The 27,150-nt window shown below is 38.9% G+C and overlaps 2 protein-coding genes across 5 annotated transcripts; both read left to right on the forward strand.

The window, feature by feature from the left end:
* The first annotated feature begins 693 nt into the window (after window positions 1–693).
* On the forward strand, window positions 694–7,164 carry LOC108166200 (cell surface A33 antigen-like). The gene is made up of 7 exons (XM_017304124.2): window positions 694–901; window positions 1,780–1,925; window positions 1,997–2,219; window positions 2,311–2,475; window positions 3,278–3,394; window positions 3,484–3,619; window positions 4,726–7,164. Exons 1-7 carry the CDS (start codon window positions 862–864, stop codon window positions 5,171–5,173), a joined length of 1,275 nt encoding a protein of 424 aa, XP_017159613.1. The 5' UTR covers window positions 694–861; the 3' UTR covers window positions 5,174–7,164.
* A 1,202-nt stretch (window positions 7,165–8,366) lies between these two features.
* Window positions 8,367–25,951, forward strand: LOC103462021 (immunoglobulin-like domain-containing receptor 2). 4 transcript variants are annotated; one of them, XM_008404481.3, is made up of 11 exons: window positions 8,367–8,796; window positions 10,898–11,272; window positions 13,610–13,729; window positions 16,394–16,450; window positions 18,475–18,621; window positions 18,740–18,907; window positions 19,619–19,756; window positions 20,119–20,464; window positions 20,543–21,272; window positions 22,517–22,549; window positions 22,828–25,951. In XM_008404481.3, exons 1-10 carry the CDS (start codon window positions 8,766–8,768, stop codon window positions 22,547–22,549), a joined length of 2,145 nt encoding a protein of 714 aa, XP_008402703.1. In that variant the 5' UTR covers window positions 8,367–8,765; the 3' UTR covers window positions 22,828–25,951. The 4 variants fall into 4 exon arrangements, with proteins under 4 accessions (XP_008402703.1, XP_081461228.1, XP_008402702.1 ...); XM_008404480.3 differs by lacking the exon at window positions 22,517–22,549 and having other exon boundaries at window positions 8,370–8,796; XM_081605102.1 differs by lacking the exons at window positions 19,619–19,756; window positions 22,517–22,549 and having other exon boundaries at window positions 8,368–8,796.
* Window positions 25,952–27,150: the final 1,199 nt, after the last annotated feature.

A 27,150-nucleotide genomic window follows, 5' to 3' on the forward strand; every position in this document is an offset into this window, starting at 1 on the left:
TTCGTGTCTTATGGTTATCGAAGCATACAGAAGAACACTGTCTGATGATTTAAGAAAAAAATAAAATAAAATAAAAATTGAGCCTTTTTCATTAAAAAAAGAAAAAAAGATTGACCTCATCACACGTATAGCAACTGTGTAATATTTAGAAATATTCTTTACAGATATCAAAACCAGAGACCGCATTCTTTTAAATTCTTCCTTCCTGTTTTGCTGTGTCTGTTCTGGCACATCTGAGTCACTTTGTTTATAACCTGCCAAACCAGTCTGACCGGAAGAAAAAAAAAAAACTAACTTCTGTTTCTCAGTCGCGCACACAATGTTATGGCCGCAATACCATCTGCTAATCAGTCTTCTAAGGCTCCTAATATTTATCTGTCTTACAACATTATGAAGGCGATTCTTTCGAGATGAGGGAAGAAAACACATTTCTATTAAAATTATGGAGAGCATTAAGAAGCAACCCCCTGCTCACAATTCTCAAAACTGAATATCTTTACCAATTGAGTGAGAGAGAAACGTGAAAAAGAATAATATGTTCCCCTGCTTTCAACCATTTCGTAGAAACGAGGTTTCTTTAACGAGGATTCCTGACAAACTATCCTGGTGTATGTCATGACAAGCAGAAACCTGCGCGGTAGGCGGGACAAAAGAAGTCACCTACCGAGCAGGCTGTGTAGTGATTGGCCGAAAAAGCCGTCAGTCAAATCGGGGCAGTAGACGCACCCATCGGGCTCAACACGTTGGGAGTCTTTAGGTTTCTATGTAAATGAAATCCTTGGCGCTCGGCTTCCCGCTTTTCTTATTTGATTGAAGAAAATAGAACCGTGAGTTTGGTTGGATTAAATTACCACCTTTGCCATGGAAAGGAGAACTTCTACACTGGCCCTGCTTTGTGTGGGTGAGTATTCGTAAATGGGGAATTTGCTTGTTTCCTTGTGTTGGCTAATGACCACACCTGTTTGCGCACCTTCAGGATCAACTTTCTGAAGAAAAGAAAAAGAATAGAACATAGGACCTGCTCTCTTATTAAACTGTACTTTTTTTAAAACAATTTTTACTTAAATTTCTTCTTCCCCCAACAGTTTTACGAAAAACATTGTGTCAAGTAGCAGCTCTTAGAATCGACACTGTACATTTTAAAACACAAGGCCCAGCAGATCCTATTCAAAGCCTTTGGCCTTGTTTAAAACGTGCACGATTTTACATTAACAGCGATGGTTTGTCTAAAAACCATTTTGTTAAACGGTTTAACGAATGCGTTTGGCATTAATGACAAATTGAATTTATTTAATTTCCCTATGTGATCAATGAAGTATTTTGGAATTTGAATAACATTTTGAAATGAGCATTTTTGTCGATCATTTTGGAAAAGTAGAACATTGCACACTCTTATGATGCACTTGTTCCTTCTTTTAAAGGGACTTAGTTGGCTCTTGAGGCCTTTATTTGACAGACAGGAAGGCGGGTAGACATACCGCGATGGCGACAGGGTCAGGACTTGAACTTGTGACAACAGCACCAAGAACTAAGTCCTCCTTACCTATGGTCGCTCCACAGCCGCATCCCTTGTTTCAGTTTTTTTTTTTAGTTAAATAATTTAAAGCAAATCAACACGAAAATAAACGGTTGACTAAAATTGTGATTTGGTGTTTTTGTAAACTCGGAAGCAACTGCTGAGGCCTAATGAGGAGCTACTGTGTTGAGCATTGTTGCTGTTTATTCAACAATACATAACTGCATGATCATTGGAGTGACCATCTTTTTAATTTATTACAGTGTGGTCAGCTGTTGCTGCCATCAAGGTTGACATCCCTAAGGATCAGTACGAGTTCGCCAGAGGAGACAACATCACACTGCCCTGCACATTTCAAAGCGCTCTAAGCAGTCCAGCGCTGGCCGTTGTCACATGGTCTGATGAGGCCGTAAGTATCTCTCTGTCTGTTTTTCATTCGAATCAATTGACATATTTCTCTAATGCTGCGATTCTCAACAGAATGTGATAATCACCTACTATCATCCCAATGGAGTCACAGACATTAAACCAGAGTACCAGGGTCGGGTGTCTGTGGATGCAAACGTTAATGGTGGTACTGGGAAAGCTGACCTTAAGCTGTCCTCCATCACAATGGCAGACAACAAAAAATATGAGTGTCAAGTCCAGATCCCAAGGGATAATGTAGGCAAAGATGCTGACACAGCAGCATTGACTGTTCTGGGTAAAGCTTAATTTGCATTCTGGTCATTCTTTAAAAATGATTTCTCAAAGACAAATCATACCACTCTCTTTATCCTTCTTATTTTTTCAAGTGGCTCCATCTAAACCCATCTGCAAGATTGAGGGTACAGCATCGTACGGCCAAAACATCAGCCTCATCTGTTATTCTGAGGAAGGGTCTCCTCCTCCAACTTACAAGTGGAACAGTTATGATGCGCAAAACAATCCTCGTGTTCTTCCCCCCAAAACCACTGCTAGTAAGTATTTGGGACACACAGAAGCTACAAAAACACAAAGGAGAGTAAACCTCTGTAAAACAATTGTGGCCCTGAAAAAAAACAAAAAAAAAAAACAAGAAAAGAAACAAGAGATTCTCCCAAAATTGGTTTGTTGTTGATGTTTATATTTTGTTAATATTTTTTTTCCTCGTGAAATCATTAAACAGACAATTCAGTGGGAATTTAGACAATCAGGGTGAAATCAAATAAAGTTCAAATGTATCCTGAAAGATTAAAGTTTAAAGTAATCTAGTCATTTTAGCAACATATTACTTCTGATTGTAAGTATCAGTGTTTTGAAGTGGCACATCCAGAGTCCTGACTTGAATATGAATGCGTTAAAGATTATGACATTGAGGCCTTCCAACCTCAAAACATAGAAGCAGCACAAAATGGATTCCCAGATCATTTTGAGCTCCAAGTCGGCAACATGCAGTGATCCAAAATTACATATTATGTTGAAAACTTTGTATTTTAGTTAATGGAAGAAAAATGCAAACAGTTTGCAATTACATATTACGACAACTTTTTTAACACTTCTCTCATAGACACAGATAAGGAACCATTACACCGCTCTGCATCAGTGCACTATATGTTTATTAGAGTATTGTAGGTTGATTGCAACAGATGTCGTCGTCCCAGATTTTTAGAAGTAATACGACATGTTTCTATGATGTTGTGCACCCTTACATATAAGTAATAACTTCAGTATATTACTTATATGTATTATAAGTAATATACTTATATTACATCATTTGTTGCATTTGTGATTGTTTTTCAGAGGAAGGCACCCTGTCTCTGTACAACATCACCAAAGAGACCTCCGGATTCTACATCTGCATTTCAGAAAACAAGATTCGCTCAGCTTCCTGCAACCTCACAGTCACAGTCTTGCCACGTAATATGACCTTCTAACAGATCTGATCGCTGCAGCAATTAATTCTCCTGTGCGTTGTTGTTTCAACTCATCTTCTCTGATTTATGCAGCAACCATGATGAACATCGGTTCAACAGCAGCAATCATTGGAGCAGCCATCGTAGCTGTGATCTTACTGATCGTTATTATCTATTGCTGTTGCTGCCGAAAGAAGAATGACGACAAGGAGAATTATGCCATGGCACCGTAATGTTTTTTTTTTGTTTGTTTTTATTATTATTTCTCCCACGCTCTAGCTCTAAACGAAACATGCTAGTTATAAAACAATGCAAATCCAAAATGATGGACAAGATTCTCAACTGTCCCGGGCTAAGGCTGAGATTTGTCTGTTTGAGGTTGAGTATGTGAGCTGCTCACATCAGTGCGTTCAAACTTACAAGAAAATCAGCTTATAACTAGAAAGATAGTTTGACAGGAAACATTAGTACATTTTGATTAATAGGAATTAATTATGGCAAAAATGGAGAATATTGAAAGAAATTATAATTTCACAGTAAGGGTACGCTACAAGCTTTTAGTTTGCCTGGCAATTGCCTTCCTTCACTGTTCTGCTTGATTCTCATCTCCCTTCAGCTTTCCGGTCTTTCTGCCGTTGAAGTTGATTTCTTTGGTAGAATTTCAATTGGGCCAATCAGTGAGCAGAAGAAATAGTTGTAGGCAGTAAGGTTGATTTTCCGTGCTGTTTTAGAATTGTAGTATGCCTTCAGTTTGAAAATGGCAGAGAAGGAAGTGAACAAAGCTTTTCAGTTCATGTTGGTCGTCCTTCCAAATATTGAATTAACATTAACAACAGCTGTCTAGCTCAGCTCAGCACGTCTCTCTTAGCAGTGAGGGATAGTTTTTTGCAGTTCAGGCAATTTCTGGTAAGCTTTATATTATCAAACTGGCACATTTTATATTTCACAGCCAAATGTTAGTAATTTGGTAAAACTTAAAAGCTGTAAAATTTAAATCCTCCTCTCTGGAGTCCACGGTTACAGAAAGCAATTGGTTCTCAATAGCAGAGGGTCCAGACCCTCTGTACAAAGCAAAGCCTGGCTAGCAATAAATATATCTTTATACATTTACCAGTGATTATTACAAACCTTTTTGCCTTCACAACTAGATGGTATGTTTATCGTCCATTTGTGTATCATATATATATTTTTAAGGTTTTACAAAATTACAAGGATACATTTGCTACTTTTTTTTTCTTCAAAAGTACAACCAGCTTTGTCTAGCTCATCTTTTTGTGGACTGATAAAGGAGCTTATTCCCTCACCCTAAGTGTCTGACTGTTGTTTATTTTCCAGAGTTGCAGACGAAGAGTCTGTTCAAAATGGAGAGAAGAGCAAACATGATGATTCCAGTGTGAACAAAGCAGCTAATCCACGTGATGACTACGAGGAGAGGAGTGAACGCAACTACGACCGCCAAAGCGACTACGATGACCGCCGAAGCGACTATGACGACCGCCGAAGCGACTATAATGACCGCCGCAAAGACTACGATGATCGCCGAAGCGACTATGACGACCGCCGAAGCGACTATAATGACCGCCGCAAAGACTATGATGACCGGCGCAGCGACTATGATGACCGGCGCAGCGACTATAACGACCGTCGCAGTGACTACGATGACCGTCGCAGCGACTACGATGACCGTCGCAGCAAACCAGGTGACCGCAATGAGCGCTATGATGATGAGCGACGCTACAATGATCGCAGAGGCCCCCGCTCTGATGACCGCGACAGACCTTAGAGAAGCTGGATTGCAATTACTAGGGGGTAACCCAGCTAATGTGTTTTAAATCACCCATTTGTTTAACAGTTTTATATGTTTTTGTTTTTTTAACCCAAATGCACAAATTATTCCCAACTGGAATTTTTCCTGAGATTTTAAAACATGATATAGACTCTTTGGATTGTTCAGTTATCAATTATCGTACAAGAAGAGGAAATGGACCAGAACATCTTGTTGCAAATTACAAAGTGTTGTCCAGTCTGTTTTGAAATGTAGTTTTTAAAGAGGCAGTATTATGTAAAATAAATCTTTTTAGCTTTACATCATGTCATGATGTTATTCCCTCATCAAAAACATACCTGGGGTGTTGTCTTGATTCTTTCAAAATCCTTTAATCTCAGTGACAACCATTCAGCTGTGCAAAATACCAGGGTGGACCGAGCCCCATATACGAGGCGCAGCTCCTCCTCAGAGCTGCAGCTTCCAAACTTCCACCTCACTGGGCACGACATCCCCCGCTCAGCTCCTTCAGACTAGCCAGCAGAAATTGGCAAACACCTGAGAACTGCATCTGCTGAGCTCATTATACGAGTTAAGAGCTCAGTGCAACGCTGGTAAAAGCATTGTGCTATAAAATGGCACTATGTACCTGGAAAATGCATAATACTGCCTTTTTAAATTATACCAAATATTTATTATATCTGTATGCCAAATCCAGATGATAAACACATTAGGAGGTGGACAACATTTCACATACCCACCAGATAAAATATATATTTTTAAGATTACTGCATATTATTTAAAGTGCCTATCAAGTTCCTAATATGTGTTGAGCTAATTATAGTAAATGGTAGTCTTCACAGGATTTTATGTCAAATATCTGGTGTACTTTGAAAAATGATCCTCCTTAGAAATGAAATGTAAATATGCTTTGATGCTTACCTTGTTCTTTCTGAGCTATATATACATTATATGGGCTGCACAGTGGTGCAGTTGGTAGAGCTGTTGCCTTGCAGCAAGAAGGCTCTGGGTTCGATTCCCGGCCCCGGTCTTTCTGCATGGAGTTTGCATGTTCTCCCTGTGCATGCGTGAGTTTTCTCAGGGTACTCCGGTTTCCTCCCACAGTCCAAAAACATGACTGTCAGGTTAAATGGTCTGTTTAAATTGCCCCCAGGTGTGAGTGTGTGTGTGCATGGTTGTTTGTCCTGTGTGTGTCTGTGTTGCCCTGCGACAGACTGGCGACCTGTCCAGGGTGACCCCGCCTCTCGCCTGGAACGTTAGCTGGAGATGCACCAGCAACCCTCCTGACCCCACCAAGGGACAAGGGGGTGTAAAGAAAATGGATGGATGGAGATATATATATATATATATATATATATATATATACATACGTATGTAATGTGTTTTGATTTTTATAAAGACTGAGTTTTTACATTCAGTTACATTTTAAGTTGTTTCTGTTTGATCACATTCCAGTCAGAGATTTTGTTTTGTACAAATACAAAGGCTGTCATGAAATGCTGCCAAATGTGTGCAAGATGATCTATGCAATTAGATTAACTGGTATTTTAGTCTTTTTCTTTTTTTGAATACTTTTTCATTTTATCTTTTGTAGTACCTTTAAACATCTGCTTCTGCTGGGTATAAATATTTGTCATTTCCAAGATGTAGTTATTTAAAAGACAACCTTCTCGGCAGAGATCATGTCTTTTATCTTGGTGCTTTTTTATGCTTACTTGGTTTATTTTGCACAAGGCTAAAAGTGTATCTGTATATAAGTGTAATTTTCTTTTTTTTTAACCACAATAATGTTAAAATGGAACTTTCTCTTATGCTGGTTGTTGGTTTAATGATGCTCGTCCTATTTTCTGTTATAATAAACCTCTACTACAAAACTCGATCTACAAAAATTATTTCAATCTGAATGTGTGGTGTACATTTTGAAATGGATATTTCACATGCTGTACTGTTTTGCTGTTAACATTTATTAAAGATTTCTCTTGGAAAAATTTGAGTTGTTTGTTCCACAAAATAAACAGGACATTTTAAAATCCTGTCACTAAATGGCGACAGCATTTTTTTCAACATTTATTTTTGCAGAATCCACAAGGATTTAGAAGAGCTGCTTGATCCAAATCTACAGCTCTGGAAAAAATAAAGAGCCCACTGAAAAAATGAAGAGCCCACATAATGGTTATTTGGTGGAATAACCATTAAAAACCTCATGGTTATTCCACCAAATGGTGATTTCTGAACTCTTCCTGAGTTAAAACTATGTTTCTAAATGAATATGAACTTGTTTTCTTTGCATTATTTGGGCTCTTAAACAATGCAAATTTTGACCATTTGTCATTTCCTGCAAATAAATATTAAATATTTGCTTGGAATTTCAGAGACATGTCATTATTTCATTGAACCTAGAAAAAGTAAAGTCAGAAAACTGATCGTTTCAGGTGTCTTCATTATTTTTTCCAGAGCTGTATATTATCCATTTTGCATGTGTTTTCAAAATAAATTCAAAGCTGAATTTTCTAAACTTAGCCTTGACTCTAAAAAGAAATTTCTAGAATGTTTTTAGGCATTATTTTGCCTAAAAAGAATGCCTTAAACAAACTGATAATACATGTATAGAAAGTAAGTGGTTTGAAAACAACCAAATGTGCAAAGTGAAAAATGACCATTGTATTTATTTTTCCAGACATTTACTAATACAGTATGAATTTTGCCATTAAATCAAAAACGGATATAAACAAATTTTATGTACAAATTAAACATTAAACGATAAATAAATATTGGGACATTTAACTAGGTTAGGTTTTATCCGTTTAATTTTTTTAACTGTTGTATGTGTGTTTGTTTTTCCCCCTTGGCAAAAAGTCCATATCATAATTTCAAGTTCATTTTGCAGACATGTCTAACTTCTATATAGTTCATTTATTGATTCAGTTACTTACCAACGTTGTCTGGATTCAACCTAGACAGTTTCACATCCCTCCGTCTCTCCCAACATCTTTTGTCTGTGAACACACTGGGGGAGCGTCCTGACGCCTCACAGCCTGCTGCACCAAGCTGCCTCTTCTCTACTGAGGAAGAACGTTTTTTACAATTTCAAAATAAAATAAAGTTGTTTTTTTTTTCTACTTTTTTTAAAAAAAAATTTTATACACAAATATTTTTGCTCAATGTACGGAATGTGCAGGTTGAGCTTTATCTTCAAATTAAAGTAAAAAAAATTACAATCAGAAAGTGAAAGTGTGCTGCAGGCTAGTCCTAAACAACCTATGTTAAAGACAATTTTGAAATCCCACAATTTGATCTTCATAATTAAAGCCCATAGCTACACGAGAACTTATTATTTTCCATGACTAGCTACTTTAACCAAGTGTTTGCGTCAGTGATCACTTTATTATGAAAGGTCGAAAGCCGGAAAGTGTTGAACTTCACCAACCTTGACGGATGTCCTCTTCGGCGCTGTTGTCCCGTTATAAACTGTCTCCTCGATCCTGTACCAGCATCCAGGGATGAGACGGAGGAGGAAATAAAACAAAGTTTTTAGCCTGCAATATTCATAATATTCACCACAGGAATCTGGAAGCTGATTTTTACCGAAATGTGGCGGATTTTCATCCTTTTTCTGGCAGGTAGGCTGAGCAGAAACTTAAGGAAAAAGTGATCCAGCCTTCGGAAAGACTGTCAAAGGCAGGTTTTAGTTAAGGGTACTGGAGCTTGGGGGCAGTTTCGCAATTTTTCTTTATGCCAAGACTGTTTGATTCGGATTAAGTCATGTGTGAATGATCCGGGTTAGAAGCTTTAGGGTTTGGGATCAGGCTGTTTTTTTTGTTTGTATGTTTGTTTTGTTTCCAGATAGGCTACATTTTAACTGGATTTTTCGAAGAAAGGAGCTGACCTCTACTTATTCGGAGGAAATATATGACAGCACACTAAAAATACACAGAAAATGTGACCAAATATGAACAGAGCTTTAGAAAAAGGATTAAAAGGTATTATTCATCAAATTATAGAAATTAAATTAGAAAAGTATGGTAATAGTTGCGACGTAATCGTCATAAGTTTTCTTGCTTATAGTGACAACAGTCTGAAACTGACAATAGCAATCAAAAATCTTAAATCTTCTGTGTTTTTAATCTGGAAAAATGTACCTTTTCTATTTGGGGGGTTATGTTATTATGTTACAGGTCTGAAAGAGATTAATCTTTCCTTGATATTTTGGAGCCAGATAAGTTAAGGGAAATTTTTTTTTTACCTCAACATAGAAAGCAAACAGCGGTTTAACTAATTTCTTGAAATGGTATTGATTATTGAATCAATTTGTCAAGTGTTTAAATCTTTTTGAAGTGAGACGGGTTTGATCCAAGACAGCAAAAAACATTCAGTGTTTCCTCACATGACCTTAATACAAGCATTCAAAACATTCCCAGTAATCCTTTCCTGAAAACTCATAAATCCAGGATAGTACCACAACTCTGAGCTAAAGTTTTTAGATGCTCAGTGTTTATCATTTATATAACTTGATAAGAGAATCAATGTTTTATCTGTTTTATCAGGTTATTTTTCATTTTAAGAACAGAGTGTACATGGTTTTCACTTGTAATAACATAATGTAATTAATACTAAATGATATGGGAACCCCCAAGATATAAACTATCTGTTAAGCCACTTGCAGAAGTTTAATTCCTGAATGAAAAATCCAACCGTAAATGACATGTGGTTTAGTTGCAATCATTCAACTAAAAAGAGTATATTCTCTTTTGCTTCTAATATTTTTTACAACCTCCTTGGACAACATTTATATCATAAGGAAGTCCATCATAACGAATACAGTGAGATGGATTTTCTTCTTTGCACAATCTCTCTAGATCTTTCATAGTCTTAGGTTATAAGTTAATATAAGAGTCAGTTTAAATGATTCTTTAAATTGTGATAATGTGAGTGAAGGCACACCCCTCCTCTCCTTTCAGCCCACAGTCATTTTGCCCCCTATATCCTGGCCTCACAAATCAAAATATTCACAGAACAGCAGGCACAGATGTTCCTGGGTGTGTGTGCTTTATTGGTTCTTTTTCTTTTTTTCCCTCACATTATTGCTTCACTGTAGTTCCCAGCATTTTTAGCGTAGTCTTCGTGTTATGCTGTGAGTTGAACGCTCCCTCTCCCTCCCACTGCTTCAGAAGCTGCAAAGTGACCAGCAGGTCAGCAAAGCTCTGTTGGGTTTCTGCGAACGCAAGCAGCTCAAACAGTTGCAACAACTATTAGTCAAAATGTGTCCTGATTTATGCATTTCTCATTTCCAATCAGCAATATTTTCCTGTACTCACGTTAAACATCTTTGATTCATAATTTTCTAGTTTTTCAAGGGGTTTTCTTTGGGCTTTTGTTGCCTTTTTATTCATCTTTGCAGTCCAGATACATTAGAGATAATGTTTTTATTCTGAACTCTGACTTAAAGATCATTGTGGCAACTAAGTTCAAGTACTCCCTGTCATTAACGCAATTATTACAACTTAATCCGAAAACATTTGAAAGACCATCAAAAACCCTGAAAAACTATTGATAATTACTAGAAGATGTGAGTTCTTAGCACCGTAGTATATTTTCAAGCTGATTTACTAGTTTGCTAGTGATTATGCTCTACGTTCTGTAAACGTACAATCTGGGATTGTTATTCTTTTAACCATCCCAGCTTCCTCAGTCCACCAATGCATCTTGTTTCTTCCCTCACAGGAGTCATCCCTCCTCCAGGCTCAGGCCTCCATGTGGTGGTGAGAGATGAGAAGAGGTACTCTACTCTGTTCCAGTCAGTGGTTCTGCCTTGCCAGTACACCAGTGTTTCCACTCAGCCCGCTATGGTGAAGTGGATCTACAAGTCGTACTGCCGGGACCGCACGAGGGACTCGTTCAGCTTCCCCGACAGCTTGGGCGGAGGCGGGCTGCAGAGCGGAAGCGGAGGGGTCGGCGGCGGCTACGATGCGGGCTCCACTGCGAGCCACCTCGACTGCTCTGACAACAGGAGGACCGTCAGGACCGTGGCCTCCATATCCGGGTCCTCGGTCACGCTCTCAGAGTACTACAAGAACAGAGATGTTACCATCATCAACAGTAAGACGTTCCCCCCATTCTGCAGATGTCTGTCGTCGAAACCCATCTTCTCAAACCGTGATCACCCGGTGACGGTCATTGTTGTTGCCTGGTGATGTTTCAGCTGTGGCTGCAAACTCTCGATGTAAACATGCCACTCCACTGCCCTTAGTTTTCCCTTTGTGTCGCTGTATTGCCATCATGTCCTTCAAAGACTAAAGGGACAGACTGTTCTTATGCATGTGTGTCTGAAAAAGCTCATTGAGCAAAGAGAGGTGGGCTTGTTTGCTGGCCGTAGATTTATGGAGCTCTAACTCTCTTCTTGAGCCAGGATTTTTGGACAAAAGAAAAGGCTTTCACACTGTCCCTCCATTCATCTTGACCTCTGGTTTGTTCCCTCTGATGTATTTCTGTGTCCAAGTTTTCATTTTTTTTCCCCTCTCAACATCACACTCTTTTCTTTGTCCCACTCCACCTCCTGTCTTACTTACAGAGTAGTGATGTTGTAAACCTGCAACCCCCCCCGCCCCCCTCCCAAAAAAACTGTAAAATCCTTTGTTGCCTTTGGAGACGTCCAGTCATCCATACCCATGTAATCCTATTCAGGGTCGCAGGGAGGCTGGAGTCTCTCTGAGTGGGCTCTGGGCAGGGGGTGCTCTGGTAATCACATGGCTAACGAGCTCCACACTTCACGGTTCATACACACGGCTCAGAAGATGCAGTCATATATTAGGTAAAAAGTTAATCCACAAACCCAAAGGCGACGTAGATACTCAGATTTTATAAGCGAATCGGAGACTGGTCCCAGCTTGTCTTTCCTTGGCCAACAGGAAAAGGAAGGGAATTCTACAAAGTGTTTCCTGTCTGAAGTATTTATGCATGTGACCCTCTTACAATAGAGTTGGAGACCCAGGATTGTCAGCAAGCCAATGATGTTTCAGTTCAATGAATCACATTTTAATCACACAAATTAAATCTAACCGCCCCTCTAGAACTGGGAAATACTTGTTGAATTCCTGTAATCGTGTTCAGTTCAGAGGAATAATTGCTTTTGCAGAAGTAATGTTCTTTATAACTACATTTCTCTCACTGCCATTTTAGTTGTAATATGCTGCGCAAAACTTTTAAACCATTCTTTATTTTTTTTGGACTTGTTTACCCATGAAATCTTATAAAGTGCTATTTGTCAGTAATTTTTCGAGTTTCCTGATCCTCTTTGCACCTGTCCACGAGAGCACACTGTGGATACTGTCCTTCACAATGAGGAAATCAGACCAAAGAGGGGGAAAAGCAAGAAATATCAGGGATAAAAAAAAAGTCTGCATTACATTCACTTTTCCCCTATTTCTCACTCTGCCCAGATCAATCTGACTTTAAATAAGAAAGTCTTCCTACACTGTTGTTTGTGTAGTAGCAGGGTTATTCAAACAATACGATTTAGCAGGCAGTGTATTACACGATGACACCCAGTGTCAGAGAGCAAATAAAGATGAGTAAGTTAATGTCATGGCGCATTAACAAAATAGTTTTTTCAACTCTTTAATGACTAGGTATTATTAACCAACATTTATGTTCTACTTGTTTCCTTTTAGGTAACTGGTATTTAAAAGCTCTTGTTGATTCTCAGTCATCCAATCCTAAGTGCTTAAGTTGAAAGCAACTGGACGTCTTCTGGTTTCTGGGAGATATTTCACAAGAACTGAAGAAGCTTTTTAAATATGAGGTGTAATGTCCTCAAGAGTAAGAAACAAAGTCGTTTTGCTTTCTACGTAAGAACTGTGTTATAGTTAGAAATATGTAAAGCTTTAGGTCAGGGATTAGACTGAAAACTTGTAGAAAATTAAATGATATTTAAAGAAAATCTCTGACAAACCTTCAGAAAGCAACTAATAATCTAGAAGATCAGCTTCAATAAAAGCAATATATAATACAATTATTATTGGATGACTCAAAAATATTCTCTCATTTCTGAAATGGCTGAAGAAACATTGAATTAAAAGTAAAACATGTAAAAGTTGACCAAATAGAAGAATTCTCTTTTTTTCCATTAAAGTGTTTTGGCGCCGGGCTTGGTGATTATTTCACCCTTTCAACATATCATATCTTTGTAATTTTTGTAATTTTGGTTACTTTGTATTTTTCCGAGTACAAATTTATACCATCAGTGGGACATTTTGAACTGACCATGGTTCTGTTCATGCTTCATGAGCTTTTGACCATCAATGCCATCAACTGATTGAATAAATTTAAAAACACTTCATTTCAGAGTAATGCAGAACACACTTATTTTAGAGGATGTTTGTTTAAAAACTAAAAAAGAATAGCTGCCTTTAAATTGTGTCTTCATTTTTCATGCAGCGGCAGATCTGCGTATAGGAGAGGTCCAGTGGGGAGACAGCGGTGTGTACTTCTGCCAAGTGACCATAGCTGATGACATAGAAGGACAGAATGAAGCTTCGGTGGAGCTGCTGGTTCTTGGTGAGCTATTTCTGCTTTCCTGTTGCTTCTTTCATCACATTTTGATGAAAAGAATTTCAAATTTCATCTTTGAAAAATATATATTTGTAAATATTGTCGGGTAATCCATAATAGTTAAATTAACTTGAAATACCAGTTGGAACAGTGTCACCGATTCAATAGATGGTTTTAGATTTGTGGATTTTATTCTTCGTGACCACTTTGACAGTCGTTTTTAAAATGCTTTTCAATGCAGATTTTCAAGTGGCATCCTGTTTACTGTGAAACTAGCTTTTACACTGGACTTTTCTGCATTACAGAACCTTTAAAATGAGCCACTCGGAGTTATTGAGGGGCTGATTTACACCAAGAAGCTCTTCCTTCATTTGAAACTACAACAAGTGCATTCAGTTTCCCGGTCTTTGAAATACAGTTCCTATAGAGCAAACTTCAACATTTAAAATTAATATGCCGAGTGTGTGTGCGTGTGCGTGTGCGTGTGCGTGTGCGTGTGTGTGTGTGTGTGTGTGCGTGTGCGTGTGTGTGCATGTATGTTGTTGTGTGTGTTCAGTTGCAAACATTGTCACAAAAACTGCCAAGAAACATTTTTGGACTGTTTGGTGCCTCCAGCTTCCAGAGGCTGAACTTTTATTTGGTTGGTATTGGACAGACTCACAGGACACAGCTCCTACAGCTTTCTCTAAGCTGCGGGAATGTTCTCCACTGTGATAAAGATGAGGTAATGTAATACTAAAAGCACAAGAAGAAAAAGGTCCTGCTATGTTGTTGGGTGTTGAGCTAAATCCGCCATAGCCCCAAAAATGTGTGTATTTCCTGACCTACTGCACCATGTGAGGCGCTTGTTGTGTTCCCATAACAACAGCGGAGGCCGCGCTCGGGGGGTCTTTTGTCTTTACAGCAAATCGCCTCGCAGAGAAGAAGGCAGGGAAGATTTAATGATGCAGAGAAGGCAGAGCAGAGCACAGCGATACAATAGACACTTGACTGATAATTTACAGAGCTTTGTAAAGTAAGGCCCAGTTTCCAGACACTATGAATACTGTACAAGATTTAATATGGCACATGGTCTCTTTGGGTAAACCAGTTAAAAACTGGTTAAAATTGCAGCAAGGCGAAAGATACAAGATTCATTTTCTTCTAAAACCATGCAGTTCCTTTCATTCTCCACCTTTTATTTTTATCCAAGCTCACTTCTATTCTATGCTTCTTCTGGAAACGGAAAAAAGGAAGGGAAGCGGTTCATAAACATCACCGTGTACGAGGTACAAAAACAATCTGAAGCTCCTGGAAGTCAATTTTAGGAAATCATAAGGTTTCAGTCAGTCCAAGTGACCAAGAAAACAAATCAACAAACAAAACAAAGCAACAGGTTAAAAAACTTAAACAAAACTGAAATATACAAAAGGACAAATTGTATGTTTATAATACAGTGTTCAAATCCAGCAAAGACCAGTTTTAGCCTGCCACAGAGATATTAAGTGAGGTATGTGCGCTGTCAGCTGGAGTCAGGCCACGTTCAGCTTGCACGCTGTTTCTGCTGCCCTCTTTTCTGGCACAGCAAACACTCCTTTCCTCCTTTCTGCCAATACTCACACCCTCAGCTGTTAAATACCAGGTTCTGTTTGCATCTCAGACATATGCCGGGAGGTTTCACTTCTCACAAAGCTGCAGTTTGCTTCCCTGCACTCATGATATGCACTTTGTAAACAGATTTTTTTTTTTTAAAGTGCCTCTAGTATTCCATATTGTACCTCAGCTGATGGCTCTAATGTTGTGGTAGAATAATATTTTAAAGAGTTAACCTACAGGTCAGCTAGTGACATGTACAAGTTTTAAATTTCTCCATCTACCAACATCAAAAGGTGTATTATTTACAGAAAATAAACTAATAATTTGTTCATTTTGCACTCTTTTGCACCAGTAAGCCTACTCTGTGACATGTATTAAAAACTATGCAAAACTTTCACACACACACACACCAAATCTCATAGCAATGCATGATTGACAACATAGTGTGTAGCTCCACTACCGTTTCCAAAGTTTGGCTTAGTATGTTGTAGAACAACGTTTAGCACCAATTAATTCAGGGAGTTTGTCAAACTTGCAAACTTCATTGCGGAGGTGCTTTGACCAACTCTTTGAAATTTTGCAATCAAAAACACAAGGACTTAAAATTATTGAGGTTACGTACAAAGTGCTTTCACACCTGATGAGATGACTGTTGGTCAGATTTGGGGGAATCCTTATTAAGAAAACATTTTCGCTGCCTGTTGAGAACTGAAAAAATGTTCACATCTGGGATGTCTACAGTTCTTCCTTTCTCTTGGGTCCTGCCTGTTTATCTTCATGGGTATAATTTTGAGTTTCAGTCTGTGCTACTATCAGACAGATGACATTTTAAGACCTTTAAAATCAGAAACGACGTGCTGATTGCTCTCATCAGCAGCTCTGATATATCAGTTTTCTGAAACCAGACAAAACATGTCCTACTTTTCATTCCCTGACCTGTCGGCTCTCTCTCTCTCCCTCTTTTTCTTCCCGTTTTGCTGTGTTTATGCTTTATGGCACGCTTGCATACTTCCACCTAATTACACCAATCACTTGATTTGATCCACTCCATCCGCTCTCCTCTGCTCTGGTCACCTTTGCTCTGTCTCTCTCCAGGTTTCTCAGGTGTGCCTGAAGATCTCCTGCCTGACATTGATTTGAAGATTATGCCAGGTACAGTCGGGGCATAATGTCTTCTAACTCTTTATCTGCTTTCTTTCGTCCATGCTAACCCTTCTGTCTTTAAACCGCATCTTAGCTTCTTCTGGCTTTGTCTCGTAACAGACAAAGGACAATTTCTAGATCATCTGCTGAAGTAAAATCAAAAGTTAGTTTTTAGATGGCTGGTTACTTTTTATCTTAGTTTTCCCAAAACATCTTGTAATCAGGTTTGAAAATATGCCACAAAAATAAAATAAATAATTGTCCACACTTATTCATGCCCATCATGTCCAATATTCTGTTTTCCTGATATTTTTTATAGATAACACTACAGATTTTTTGTGAATTAGCTCTAAGGACACTTTAACAGAGCCAGTTTCTAGATAACAGGCTGGTCCACACCCATCAAATAATGAGCTGGCCGATGCTCCCACCAAGATGATGCAAGCAGTGCTGGAAAACAGTTATTATGGTCATTACAGTTATTTATGGCTCGGTTTAGCATGTCATCCCACTGCATTTGGTTAAAGGTCTGTAAAAAGGCAGCAGATAGAAAAGGAGGTGGAGTTTGGCTTTTGTGACACGTGTTTATAATCGTCGAACTGCAGGAATTGTGTTGAAATACTTCCAACGCGACGTGATATAACTCTAAGGGCGGGTGGTTAGGAGTTGCTTATTTCAGCTGCAGGCATTGTGACGACGAGTGTCATCTGCAGTGACTCACGCGCAGGTTTCTGTGGGAGTTAAAAATGCTCAGGTGTGATCGTGTGTTGACGTAGGAGTCCCGGTGTCTGTAAATCAGATCCCATTACGAGTTATTTATCTGAAACGGCCACAGATCTTCAGTGTCGTAGAGAGCAGCATAAACTACCCTTTTCCTTCCTGCAGCAGGAGCGGGTTTCCTGTCAGTGTGTGTTCGGCAGCCGTGGCCACAGGCTGTGTTTATGAGACAGCGAGAGAATGCCGAGCGGAATATAACATTGTTGAAGGTTTCCTTATCTTCCCTCTCCTTCCCCTTCTTTTTGTGTAGTCTCCGTAGACGGAGGCAGCAGATGTGGTCTGTCAGCTGCACTGATTGCACGCATCATGTCTGTGCTGTTACACTCAGAAAATGTTGAGCAAAATTACCTCTTGTCATTTGTCATTTGCTCAGATTTCTAAAGAAGGTGGAAAAAGACTTAAATTTCTGCAAGTTAGTTATTCCTCTATTTGTCTGTAAACGGTTAACCTCTTGTTTCTGTCACAGACAATGATAGTTGTTTGGTCACAGTTTAAGTCTATCATTCTTTCTTTGGAGATTTCTAGTTCTGTTTGTTAATTTATTAACTGATTTGATACAAAGGTTTTAAAACATTGTTATCTCTCTGCTGCCATTTAGTTGTCTTATCTAAAGTGAAATAGTTCTCTGTCAGCTTGACATTAGCTATTTCGGTCACAAAAGTTAAAAATAAAATGGTGTTCATTGCTGACAACTCATATGACTCAAACATTATTTATAAAGTGCAATAAAATGTAGCAGTCATGGTGTTGGTAGCACTACAGTGTGGTGTGGTGCTGGGATTCGTGTGTGTGTGTGTGTTTGCAACATTTACCCATTGTGGTCACATGAGTGAGAGGTGGGAAGTATTTCTGGCAGGTCACCAATCAGTGTTGCTTTATAATCTAACAAATTAGTCAGTTGATTTATAAAAGTAATCCTTGTTTTGCTGATGTTTATACCAAGTCTGGTTGTCAAAAGAACAGTTACACTGAGGATGTACATTAAAAAAAACGTCTGATGCCTGGACAGAAGAGTAAAAGTTCAAGATGGTAGCGAAAACAAAAAAAACAATATATGGGCTGTTTTACTGATTATAACTAAGTTATCTAGTTTTCCATGTTAAGCATTTACACATCTGTCCAAACTCGACAAGGTTGTAAACCGCTATGTTAGATGATGACATGGCGTCCTCTGGAAAAAATACTAGAGCAAAATCAGGTCCTGATTCTTAAGCAGATATTATGAAAACCACGTATTTGTCTGTGTGTCCCTGCAGAGTGGGCGTTTGTGGTGGCCGTGGTGCTCGGCAGTGTGTTGTTCCTGCTCCTGGTTGGAGTTTGCTGGTGTCAGTGCTGCCCCCACTCCTGCTGCTGCTACGTCAGCTGCTGGTGCTGCCCCGACACGTGCTGCTGCCCCCGACACCGTGAGCATAAACACACACTCGGACTGGGAAGCAATTCATGCCAAGATTATTGATGCCAACTAAAAAAAAATTACAGTTTTCTTATTATGGAAGTGAGTATAATTATTTCTTTTTTTAGTGTATGAAGCGGGTAAGGGCATAAAGACTGGCGCCTCCACCCCTCAAACACCAGCCTACCCTCCATACTTTGTGTCTGGACTTCCAGCCATGATCCCCATCGCCCCGCCCTCCCTGGTGGACAAGGTGTCGACCGTCGCTCCCTCAGATGGGACTCTGGTGGCAGCAGGTGAGGTTTATCTTTTCTTCCTATGAGAAACAGATTATTGGGTTGAGACTCAATACGAACTGAAAAGTATTTAGAAAAGATCTGATTTGGAAAAAACAGATTGTGTAAATACTGTTGGATGCATCTCTGTCAATATTAATCAGCCAAATCTTATTGACTACTGTAAAATCATATGCTGAAATTCAAAAAATATTCCTCAGATTAAGAATTTTCTTGGCTGCTGAATTAAGCGTCATAATGCGAAATGAACCAATTGCAGTTTGATTCATGAGTTCCTGTGTCCAATTTTTGCAAATCCCACACTTTCTGTTCTTTATATTATCATTCTGACCTTACACATAATGCTCACCTTCAGTCTTTATTAGTAAAAACTGTCATTGCCATTAGTGAAGCAAAATAACACTTTGAATCTGCTGATTCTCCACCAAGCAGTCCAACCTAAAAATACTCTGACTCTGGTCACCTCAATACCAGTCAGTGGAGCAGTTTCAGGTTGTTTTTTGTGACATAATGCAAAAGAAAATATACAAATTCACTGGAACTAGGATTTCCACAGTGTTTTCCTTTTTGTTGCAGACAATTTGCATAAGTAGCAGATTCTGGTGACAGCGCCAGCTCGTTGTAAATGAACCAAAGGCCAAATTTGGCATCACTCATGCTTGCTAAGTACCTCTGTCTGAAAGTAGACTTTTACAATTACGACTGTTGCAGTATCTCCGATGCCCGTGCAAGCTGTAGGGATTCCCTACCGCGTACCTTCACCACAGGATCAAAACTCGCTCAGGGTGCTACAGTATGTAGAGAAACAGCTGGCTCACTTCAACCCTTCTGGGTCCAACAGCAAACAGTGTAAGAAGCTTCATAAACCCACTCTGCAGCTTTGCTACTCAAGCCTGCTGATGCTATCTGCTTGCTGTATAGTTTCATTTAGCATTCCTGTTTTCCTCAGTCCTGTCCCAGCATGCCTCCCTGCTCTCAAATGTTCTGCCTGCTGGGTTTGCTGTTGTGCTCATGTGAGAATGTGGCAGATGAGCATGCCAGCCTATCTGATTTGGTTTTACACAAATCTTATTCACAACTTCTGGTCATCTTCTTCTGGATTCTTGACTTTCTTAGACTTCTGCACGCTGCCTTTTCAAAGATTATTTTTAATGATTTCTTTTATTATAATGTTTAATTTATTTTTTTATTTTTATTTTTTATCTATCCAGCCTGTAATCAGTCGGAGTTGAGCTCCCTCCACGAAGGAGACACCAACTTCCACCAAACTTTCAGGAATGTCCAGAAGAAAGCTCTGCCCGCCATCCCTGATCAAGACTCCGGCCCGGAACCACACGGCTACCATGAGAACCGCAGTCCAGACCTGCAGCGCCACCGTAAGAACCCCTCATCGCCTCATCGCTACCGTCACGACCCCGACTCAGACCACCTCGACAGCCAGGACGAGCCTCTGCTTCCACGGCGATACAGCGACGACCCGCCATCTTCCTCTCAGTCGCACAGGATTGGTCGAAGTCAGAGGCAGCAGAACTCGAGTGATGAAGACAAACACGACAGGTGAAGGAAACGTGTGGATCCTGGGGTGGCTTTATCATTAAAAACAAGAATGCAGTAACCTTCTGTGACGTTTTGCAGGTGGAACCCTCGTTCAGAACATCTGCAGAGGAAGACGTATCACTCTTCGGGACGGACCGTCTCTCTGGATGAGCTGGAGGAGTTTGCTACCACCTACAAGAAGAGAGGAGGAAGAGGAGCCGAACGGAGAGAAGAAGAAATGGTGGAGTATGAGATGGAGGTGCTGGAGTATGGTGGATATCCCTCCCATCGCAAGGGTCCTCCTCAGCATTATTACAGCAACGGGGATGAGCTTGACGACAACAGTGAGCATGAAGGGCATACCAGAGCAAACCATAAAAGCAAACACAACATAAGTCCTCTACCTTCTCCCAAAAAGAGGGGGATCACACGGGAAAGGGAGAGGGCTGAGCCGCCTCCCCCCAAAATGGATCCACCATCGACTTCCTCTCAGGAAAGGGACTACGATGCCACTTTCCTGAACAGCCTGTTGGAGCGTAAAGCGAAGCTGCGAGGAATTTCCCAGGGGAGAAACGGGGCCCAGGCTGAGGAAGATTTAGACTGGCCCTCAATAAGGAGCGGCAAAAAAACCAGTAGAGAGTCCAGTCGTCTCTGCAGCCGCTCTCCCAGTAACAGACCAGAGGCGGACTCGCTGTCTCCTTCCGACTCAGAGAGAGCCAGAACTGAAAGACCGTCTCCGCGGTCGCTCCAAGCAAACACCCACTCCCCTTCGCCTCTTCATTCCCTGCCCGCTCACAGAGAGGAGCACAGGGACCGGTCCCGGAAAGTGGTGAGGAACATCAGATACAGTTAAGGTCCCTGTTTGAATTGAGAGCCAGAAATACCTAGCTGAGCAAAACATGTTTAAGGCATAATGGTTGAGGATTGTAAGAAAATGCTTTTATTCATTCATTTACATGTGAAAGTGCCTCAATTTGAAAGTTAGTTTTCTTTATGGTGAAAGGCTACTTTTGATTACATACTTTACTTTTCTTTTGGACCCATTTTATTATTATTATTATTATTATTATTATTATTATTATTATTATTATTATTATTATTATTATTATCTGTAAAACTGATGTCTGGTATCACCTCTTACCTCACTGTAAAGTTGCTTTCATATTCTGCTACTGGCAGCAATAACTGCAAAGATTTCAGTTCTGCATCTTGAGGTAGATTGTTGCTCTTTGCACAGTGATCTTGTCTTTCCTAAATATTCTTTATTTTTTTAATTGAACCAAAAGTTTGTTATCCTATGTCCCTGCTTAAAGAGAGGTCCTCCTATCTCACCAGAAAAAAAGCAGCTCATGGTCTCTGCTGTTTTGAAGTGATATCCCTGGAATTATGACTTTGTATGTGCAGAAAACAAAAACAAACTAAGCAACGATGCAAATGTGTTCCAGTTTATGACTTACTGATACCAGGATGGACTGCACTGTTGTAAAATGTCTGTGTAATTATGAGCATCCTTCAAATTTAATATTCCCGTCTACTCTAGTTAAGGTACCGACCCTCTTCACAGAACCTCACATAAAAAAAATGAAATCCCTTAGAGTTTGATTTTGTGTCAGAAAAGCAAAGCTACATTTCTATACATTTAGTGCCCTCCTGTGTTGAGTTTTGCTCATGTGAATCATCAAACTCACCACATATTATAAAAAAAAAAAAAAAACTTCAAGGGCTGAAAAAGTCCAACCAAAACTCTGTGATGCGTTGTCAGCTTTTTCATTGCATCAAAGGTCATAAAATCAGCTACTTTCCCAAATAAGGGTGTTGTTTCTGCTTTAGGCGCTTGGTAGGTGTGCCAGATTTGACAGATTCCTACTTTAACAACCTTTTTTTTTTGTTTGTTCTTTACTATTTGATTTTGGATTTAGCTGACAAAATGCCCTGCAGTCGAACATGTGCCGAATCTTTGACGCTAAAAATTGATAAATCTGAAAGTGTTTACTCCTATATCTCTCCGTTGATTCTGTGCTGGGTGGGTGTTTTGAAAACCTACAGTAAGTTTTGTTGTTGTACCTTTGACAGGTCAGGTTCAGATGCTACCAGAATGAAAACTAGGTAGAATACTCTGTTCTGTATCCAACTTCTCTCCATAACATTTATAACCGGTTGTTAACTCACAGTCACACCTGGGGCAGAGTGGTGTTCAACCTCAAAAACACTTCCTGTTTCTGGCCTTAAAATAAATCGTCATTAACAAAAACAATGTGCAGAACAGTTGAAGAGCAGTTTGTCCCAGGTTCCCCGTCACCATTATTAACCTCACGTCACTTCTCTAATGTTCGCTCTCGCCGTTTCTCCGCTCAACATTCACTTTTTTGTGTTGTCCTCACCAGAGCACGCTTCTCAGCCGAGACTCTCTTATCGTCTGACCGACTTGAAGCCAAAGACCAGAGAAAGAACGGAGCCGAGCAAGAGTGCAACTGCGAAAACCCCACGAGGAGCCAGTCGTCAGCTGAAAAACGATGGCGGAGCAGACTTTGAGTCTGAGTTTTACAACCCATATGCAAAGGACAGCTGCCAGGGAGGGCCGTAAGAACAGCTGAATCAGTGAAGATACAAGGCTGACAGTAACTCTGTGATATCACTAAGTGATGAAGTCACTGGCTGTGTCATGCATATCTCTGCCGGACTAGCGCTAATGTCAGCGGGACGTGTGGCCTGGGCCGCTCCTCTCAGCGGGATGCAGTCCGTCTCCTCTTCGTCACTTTAGGAAAAGCGCTGCAGCAGATACTTGCTAACTCTTCAAGCACAATGAGTGCATTCATTTCTATCTAATGAGACATGGGAGTAGAAGAGGCCACCAGTGGAATAGATAAAAACGACAACACGCTCATTGTAAACAACACCCCCCCGTTCTTCACATCCCATCACTGCATCAGAAAACATTGTGCATGATGTCACTTATTAACATTTAACAACTAAAGCACTTAGGTTTGAAAGAGATATTTGACAGATACTTATTTTTTTTACTTAAAGCTGAAAGTTGTGACAAACATCAGCACCATTATAAATGTTTTATTAATAATGAAGATTGAAAGGAAATTCATCTACAGCTCTGGGCAAATCTCTTGTTTCTTTGTATTTTCCTTCCAAAGAGCCAAACATAATCTCAAAGTATTACAGCATCTTTCTGTTGCTCCACTGACTGAAGTCCAGGTTTTCACCTACTATTTATTATTCATCATCATAACAATGAAATGTGTACCCTGTCATTAAAGTTTTTTTTTTTTTTTTATCTAAACCTAAGGTAAATTGCATAATTTATCTTCACAAAATCCAAGATCCATTTTTTAAAAAATTATGAAATAATAGCTGCAACCAAAAATAACATTACCCTGAACGTGCTCAGGTAACAATAATGAGTTATAAGCATCTAATATCCAAATAAAAGCTGAAAACTCTTTACTAAACAAATTAGTTGTTTCACTGGGAAGCAAAATATAAAGAAAAACAAGTTTTCATCGTGCTGCGCCTTTCTACTAACACGTCTTACGCTTGACATTACATTGAAGTGAAAATAGAAGAAGTAACTGGATATGCAAGATTGTTTGACACAACTGCCATAATATTACACAAAAGCATAAATCATTTCAAGTTAAAATGTCGACTGTGCTCTTAGGATTTCTGTGCTTTACAGTGCTCTCAGTTTTTTTGTAAGAGGAATCTTTCTGTGTATTTAAAAATTTCTTGATGGAATAAACCAGAAGCAAAAGATCAAATGATTTTATTGAAAGGAAAAAGATATTTAAACTAACTTGGCCCTCTTTGAAAAATTTGTTCAACCACTTTGGAAAGGTTTTGATTCTGAACGACCCGTTAAAGTCACATATCAGTCACTGCACTACCGGTATAATGTTCGGTAGTCAGAAGATGCTTCTGCGTTGAAAATCTCCCATGGAAGCTATTTTTGAATAATGAATCATGAACAGACTCCTTAAACTGAAACGACTGAGGTTTTCAGCACTTTAGATGTTCTGGATTCTTTCATGACCTCCTGAACGAGTCATTGATTCATTTCCGGAGGAATGTGTGTAGACCGGCCACTTCAGGGAAGAATCACCGCTGTACTGTTTTCTCATTTTGTGGATAATGGCCCTCACTTTGGCTAATTGGTGTTCAAACACAACAAAATTGCTTTGTAACCTTTTACAGACAAACAGAGGTCAAGAACTGTGTTTTTCATCTATTCCAAATTTTTCTTTTTGATTGGGAGATGATATATTCATGTTGACTTTTACTGTGTTTTGTGATTCTGTGGATCCCACACCTTTCAGCTCTAGGTTTGGCAAAAGAAATTAAATGTAGCTTTTCAAAGAATGTGGTTAATTACAGTGCATTCTTTGTTTCAACAAGGTGGGGAAGGACACAATTAGCCCACTCAAAGGGCTAATTGTGGATAGTCCTTTTTTTTTTCTTCAAAACAAAATTATAATTTGCAAAGAGCATGTTGTTTTTTCTCAGGGTATGTTTCTTTGATATTATTTTTTTGTGATTTGAAACTTCAAGTGTGGAAAAAGTGAAAAAGGAGAAATCTACAAGGAGACATATAGGCTTTCTTCTCAGAACCTCATATTGCTGCGGTTGTTTTTAATCATGTGACTCAGAGGGATTAGCAAAGTATTTCACAAATGAAGGTATGGCTTCCCTTTGCTAACTGACCTCTGACCCAACGAGCAGCGCCAGCTGGATTAACACTCTGTAAATCATTTACAGAGATTAAAGTTCAAATTTTGTAGCATTGTTTTGCTTCCATTCTTGTTCAGTGGTGCTAAAGTAACCAGGAAACAAAGACTTAATGAGTTTTCTATCTCTCATAATGATTGCTTATTTTAATTGCCTGTTCTATTTCTGTTTTTGCAGTGAAGTATGAAGATGTTCTTACTTCTAAATCCGTTTTTTATTTATGAATGTTCTGGTTGTTTGATTTTAAAAGATAACATTTGTGTTTTTCATATCACTTGATGCTAATTAATCCAATATTTGTTACTTTTAGTTTTCCTTTTACTTTTGTTTTAAACACCACAACACTTTTCTTCCTTATCAAACCCATCTTCAGACAAGTGGAATAACTTCATGTTTTCAGTTTGGTACCGACGTCTGTGTGTCTGTGTGTGCTTTTTGCATTAGAGAGAGATGACTCTTTACTTTTCTGAAAAAAGAAACAGTATGTGATTGAGTGTGACTCATGTCCTTTGTCCATTGTTATCCTGGAGCGTCTGTTGTGACTATGCAGCTGTGTGTAAAGTCACACACCATTCTGCCAGTTCAAGTGCAAATATCTGCCTGGATTTTTCATTACTAATTCATCAATATTACATTTTGTTTCAAATATGTCATATCATCACATGTATGACATGTGATATATGTCATGACATATATATTACATATGTACGTCATAAATGCATATGACATATATGTCATAAAAAACGTTTTGGCAAATAAACAAAAATATAAATATCTGGCTTTACAGTACGATTAAAAATGTATCTCTTGTCAAAATGTGCTAAAAACCACTGAATGCCCTGATTAGCAAGGATTGAAGGGGACTCAGACGCAGTGGAGTAACAAAACAAGAATTTTAATCACAAAATGACAGAAATACTCACAGAACTCAGGGAAATACCAGAAAGACAGAAAAAGATACACACCACATTAAATGATATTTGTTTTTGTACATAATTACTCACATTTTAATATTTACTAAGTATATTACAATCTTTAGTAAATATTTTACTATTTACAAAATAGTAAAATATTTAGTAAATAGTAAATATTTAGTAGCTATTTTACCATATTTATTTATGATTTACCGACTAGTAAATAGTTACTATTACTAAATAGAAATGATAATTTAGTTCAAAAATGAGCTAAATTATCTTTGTAATTAATGTTATTTTTTTGACTGGAGTTGATCGAAGAACTTTTAAAGTTTAGATAATCTATTGAGATTCTGCAAAGAACAGTCAAATAATTAAACCTTCTGAAATGTAAGACGATAAACCACTGTCTTATTGGTAGGTTGTGCAAAGTTTTTGACAATTTTAATAAAAGCTTTTTGGTTTTAGTTCTACTTTTTACTGAAAATGATATTTGAATGGGAAGATCAGTTCCTTTCATGACCTTATGGCCTTCATTCATTGCTTGTTTGAGATGGGAGGGAAGAGCTCCAACAGTGACCAGCTTGATAATTTCTCAGGAATGTCAGTGAGTAGCTCTCACTTCTACAGAAGCTCAGCATGACATCACCATCATGTAAAATGTGTTCCTTTTTTTGTGTGTTCCTGTTATGGGTTTGACTTGAAAGAATTTAACACAGCCTAAATAGTTTGACCAAATAATCAGGAAGCCTCCTGGCTGCCTGCCTTTAGAGGATCTTCATGTAGTGGGTGGAGATCCTGAGGTAAAGCCAGAACTCCTCTGACCAATCATCCATAGCACTTAAACTATTGAACCTTTTGTCCCGTCCGAATTAAAAACTGTCATGTATTACAGAGATTTTAGGTGACAACTTAAAAACAATAAAAGATTAATGGAGTCCATCTCTATTCACACTTGGAGCATTTCACTGATGGTGGATGTTTAGATTCCCCTTCTGGATCACATGACTCCACATGCTACTGCAGAGAAATGGAAAATAATAGCTGAACATAATTCAC

This window comes from Poecilia reticulata, chromosome 3 (genome assembly GCF_904066995.2).
Source record: "Poecilia reticulata chromosome 3, P_reticulata-male-v2, whole genome shotgun sequence".
Taxonomy (NCBI): domain Eukaryota; kingdom Metazoa; phylum Chordata; class Actinopteri; order Cyprinodontiformes; family Poeciliidae; genus Poecilia; species Poecilia reticulata.

Bases quoted from the DNA above. Each gene is read 5' to 3' on its own strand.
- LOC108166200 (XM_017304124.2), top strand. From the start codon at position 862: ATGGAAAGGAGAACTTCTACACTGGCCCTGCTTTGTGTGG. The intron at 1,926-1,996 runs GTAAGTATCTCT...GATTCTCAACAG, and splicing joins TCACATGGTCTGATGAGGCC to AATGTGATAATCACCTACTA. The intron at 3,620-4,725 runs GTAATGTTTTTT...TTTATTTTCCAG, and splicing joins GAGAATTATGCCATGGCACC to AGTTGCAGACGAAGAGTCTG.
- LOC103462021 (XM_008404480.3), top strand. From the start codon at position 8,766: ATGTGGCGGATTTTCATCCTTTTTCTGGCAG. The intron at 8,797-10,897 runs GTAGGCTGAGCA...CTTCCCTCACAG, and splicing joins TTTCATCCTTTTTCTGGCAG to GAGTCATCCCTCCTCCAGGC. The intron at 18,622-18,739 runs GTGAGCATAAAC...TTCTTTTTTTAG, and splicing joins GTGCTGCTGCCCCCGACACC to TGTATGAAGCGGGTAAGGGC.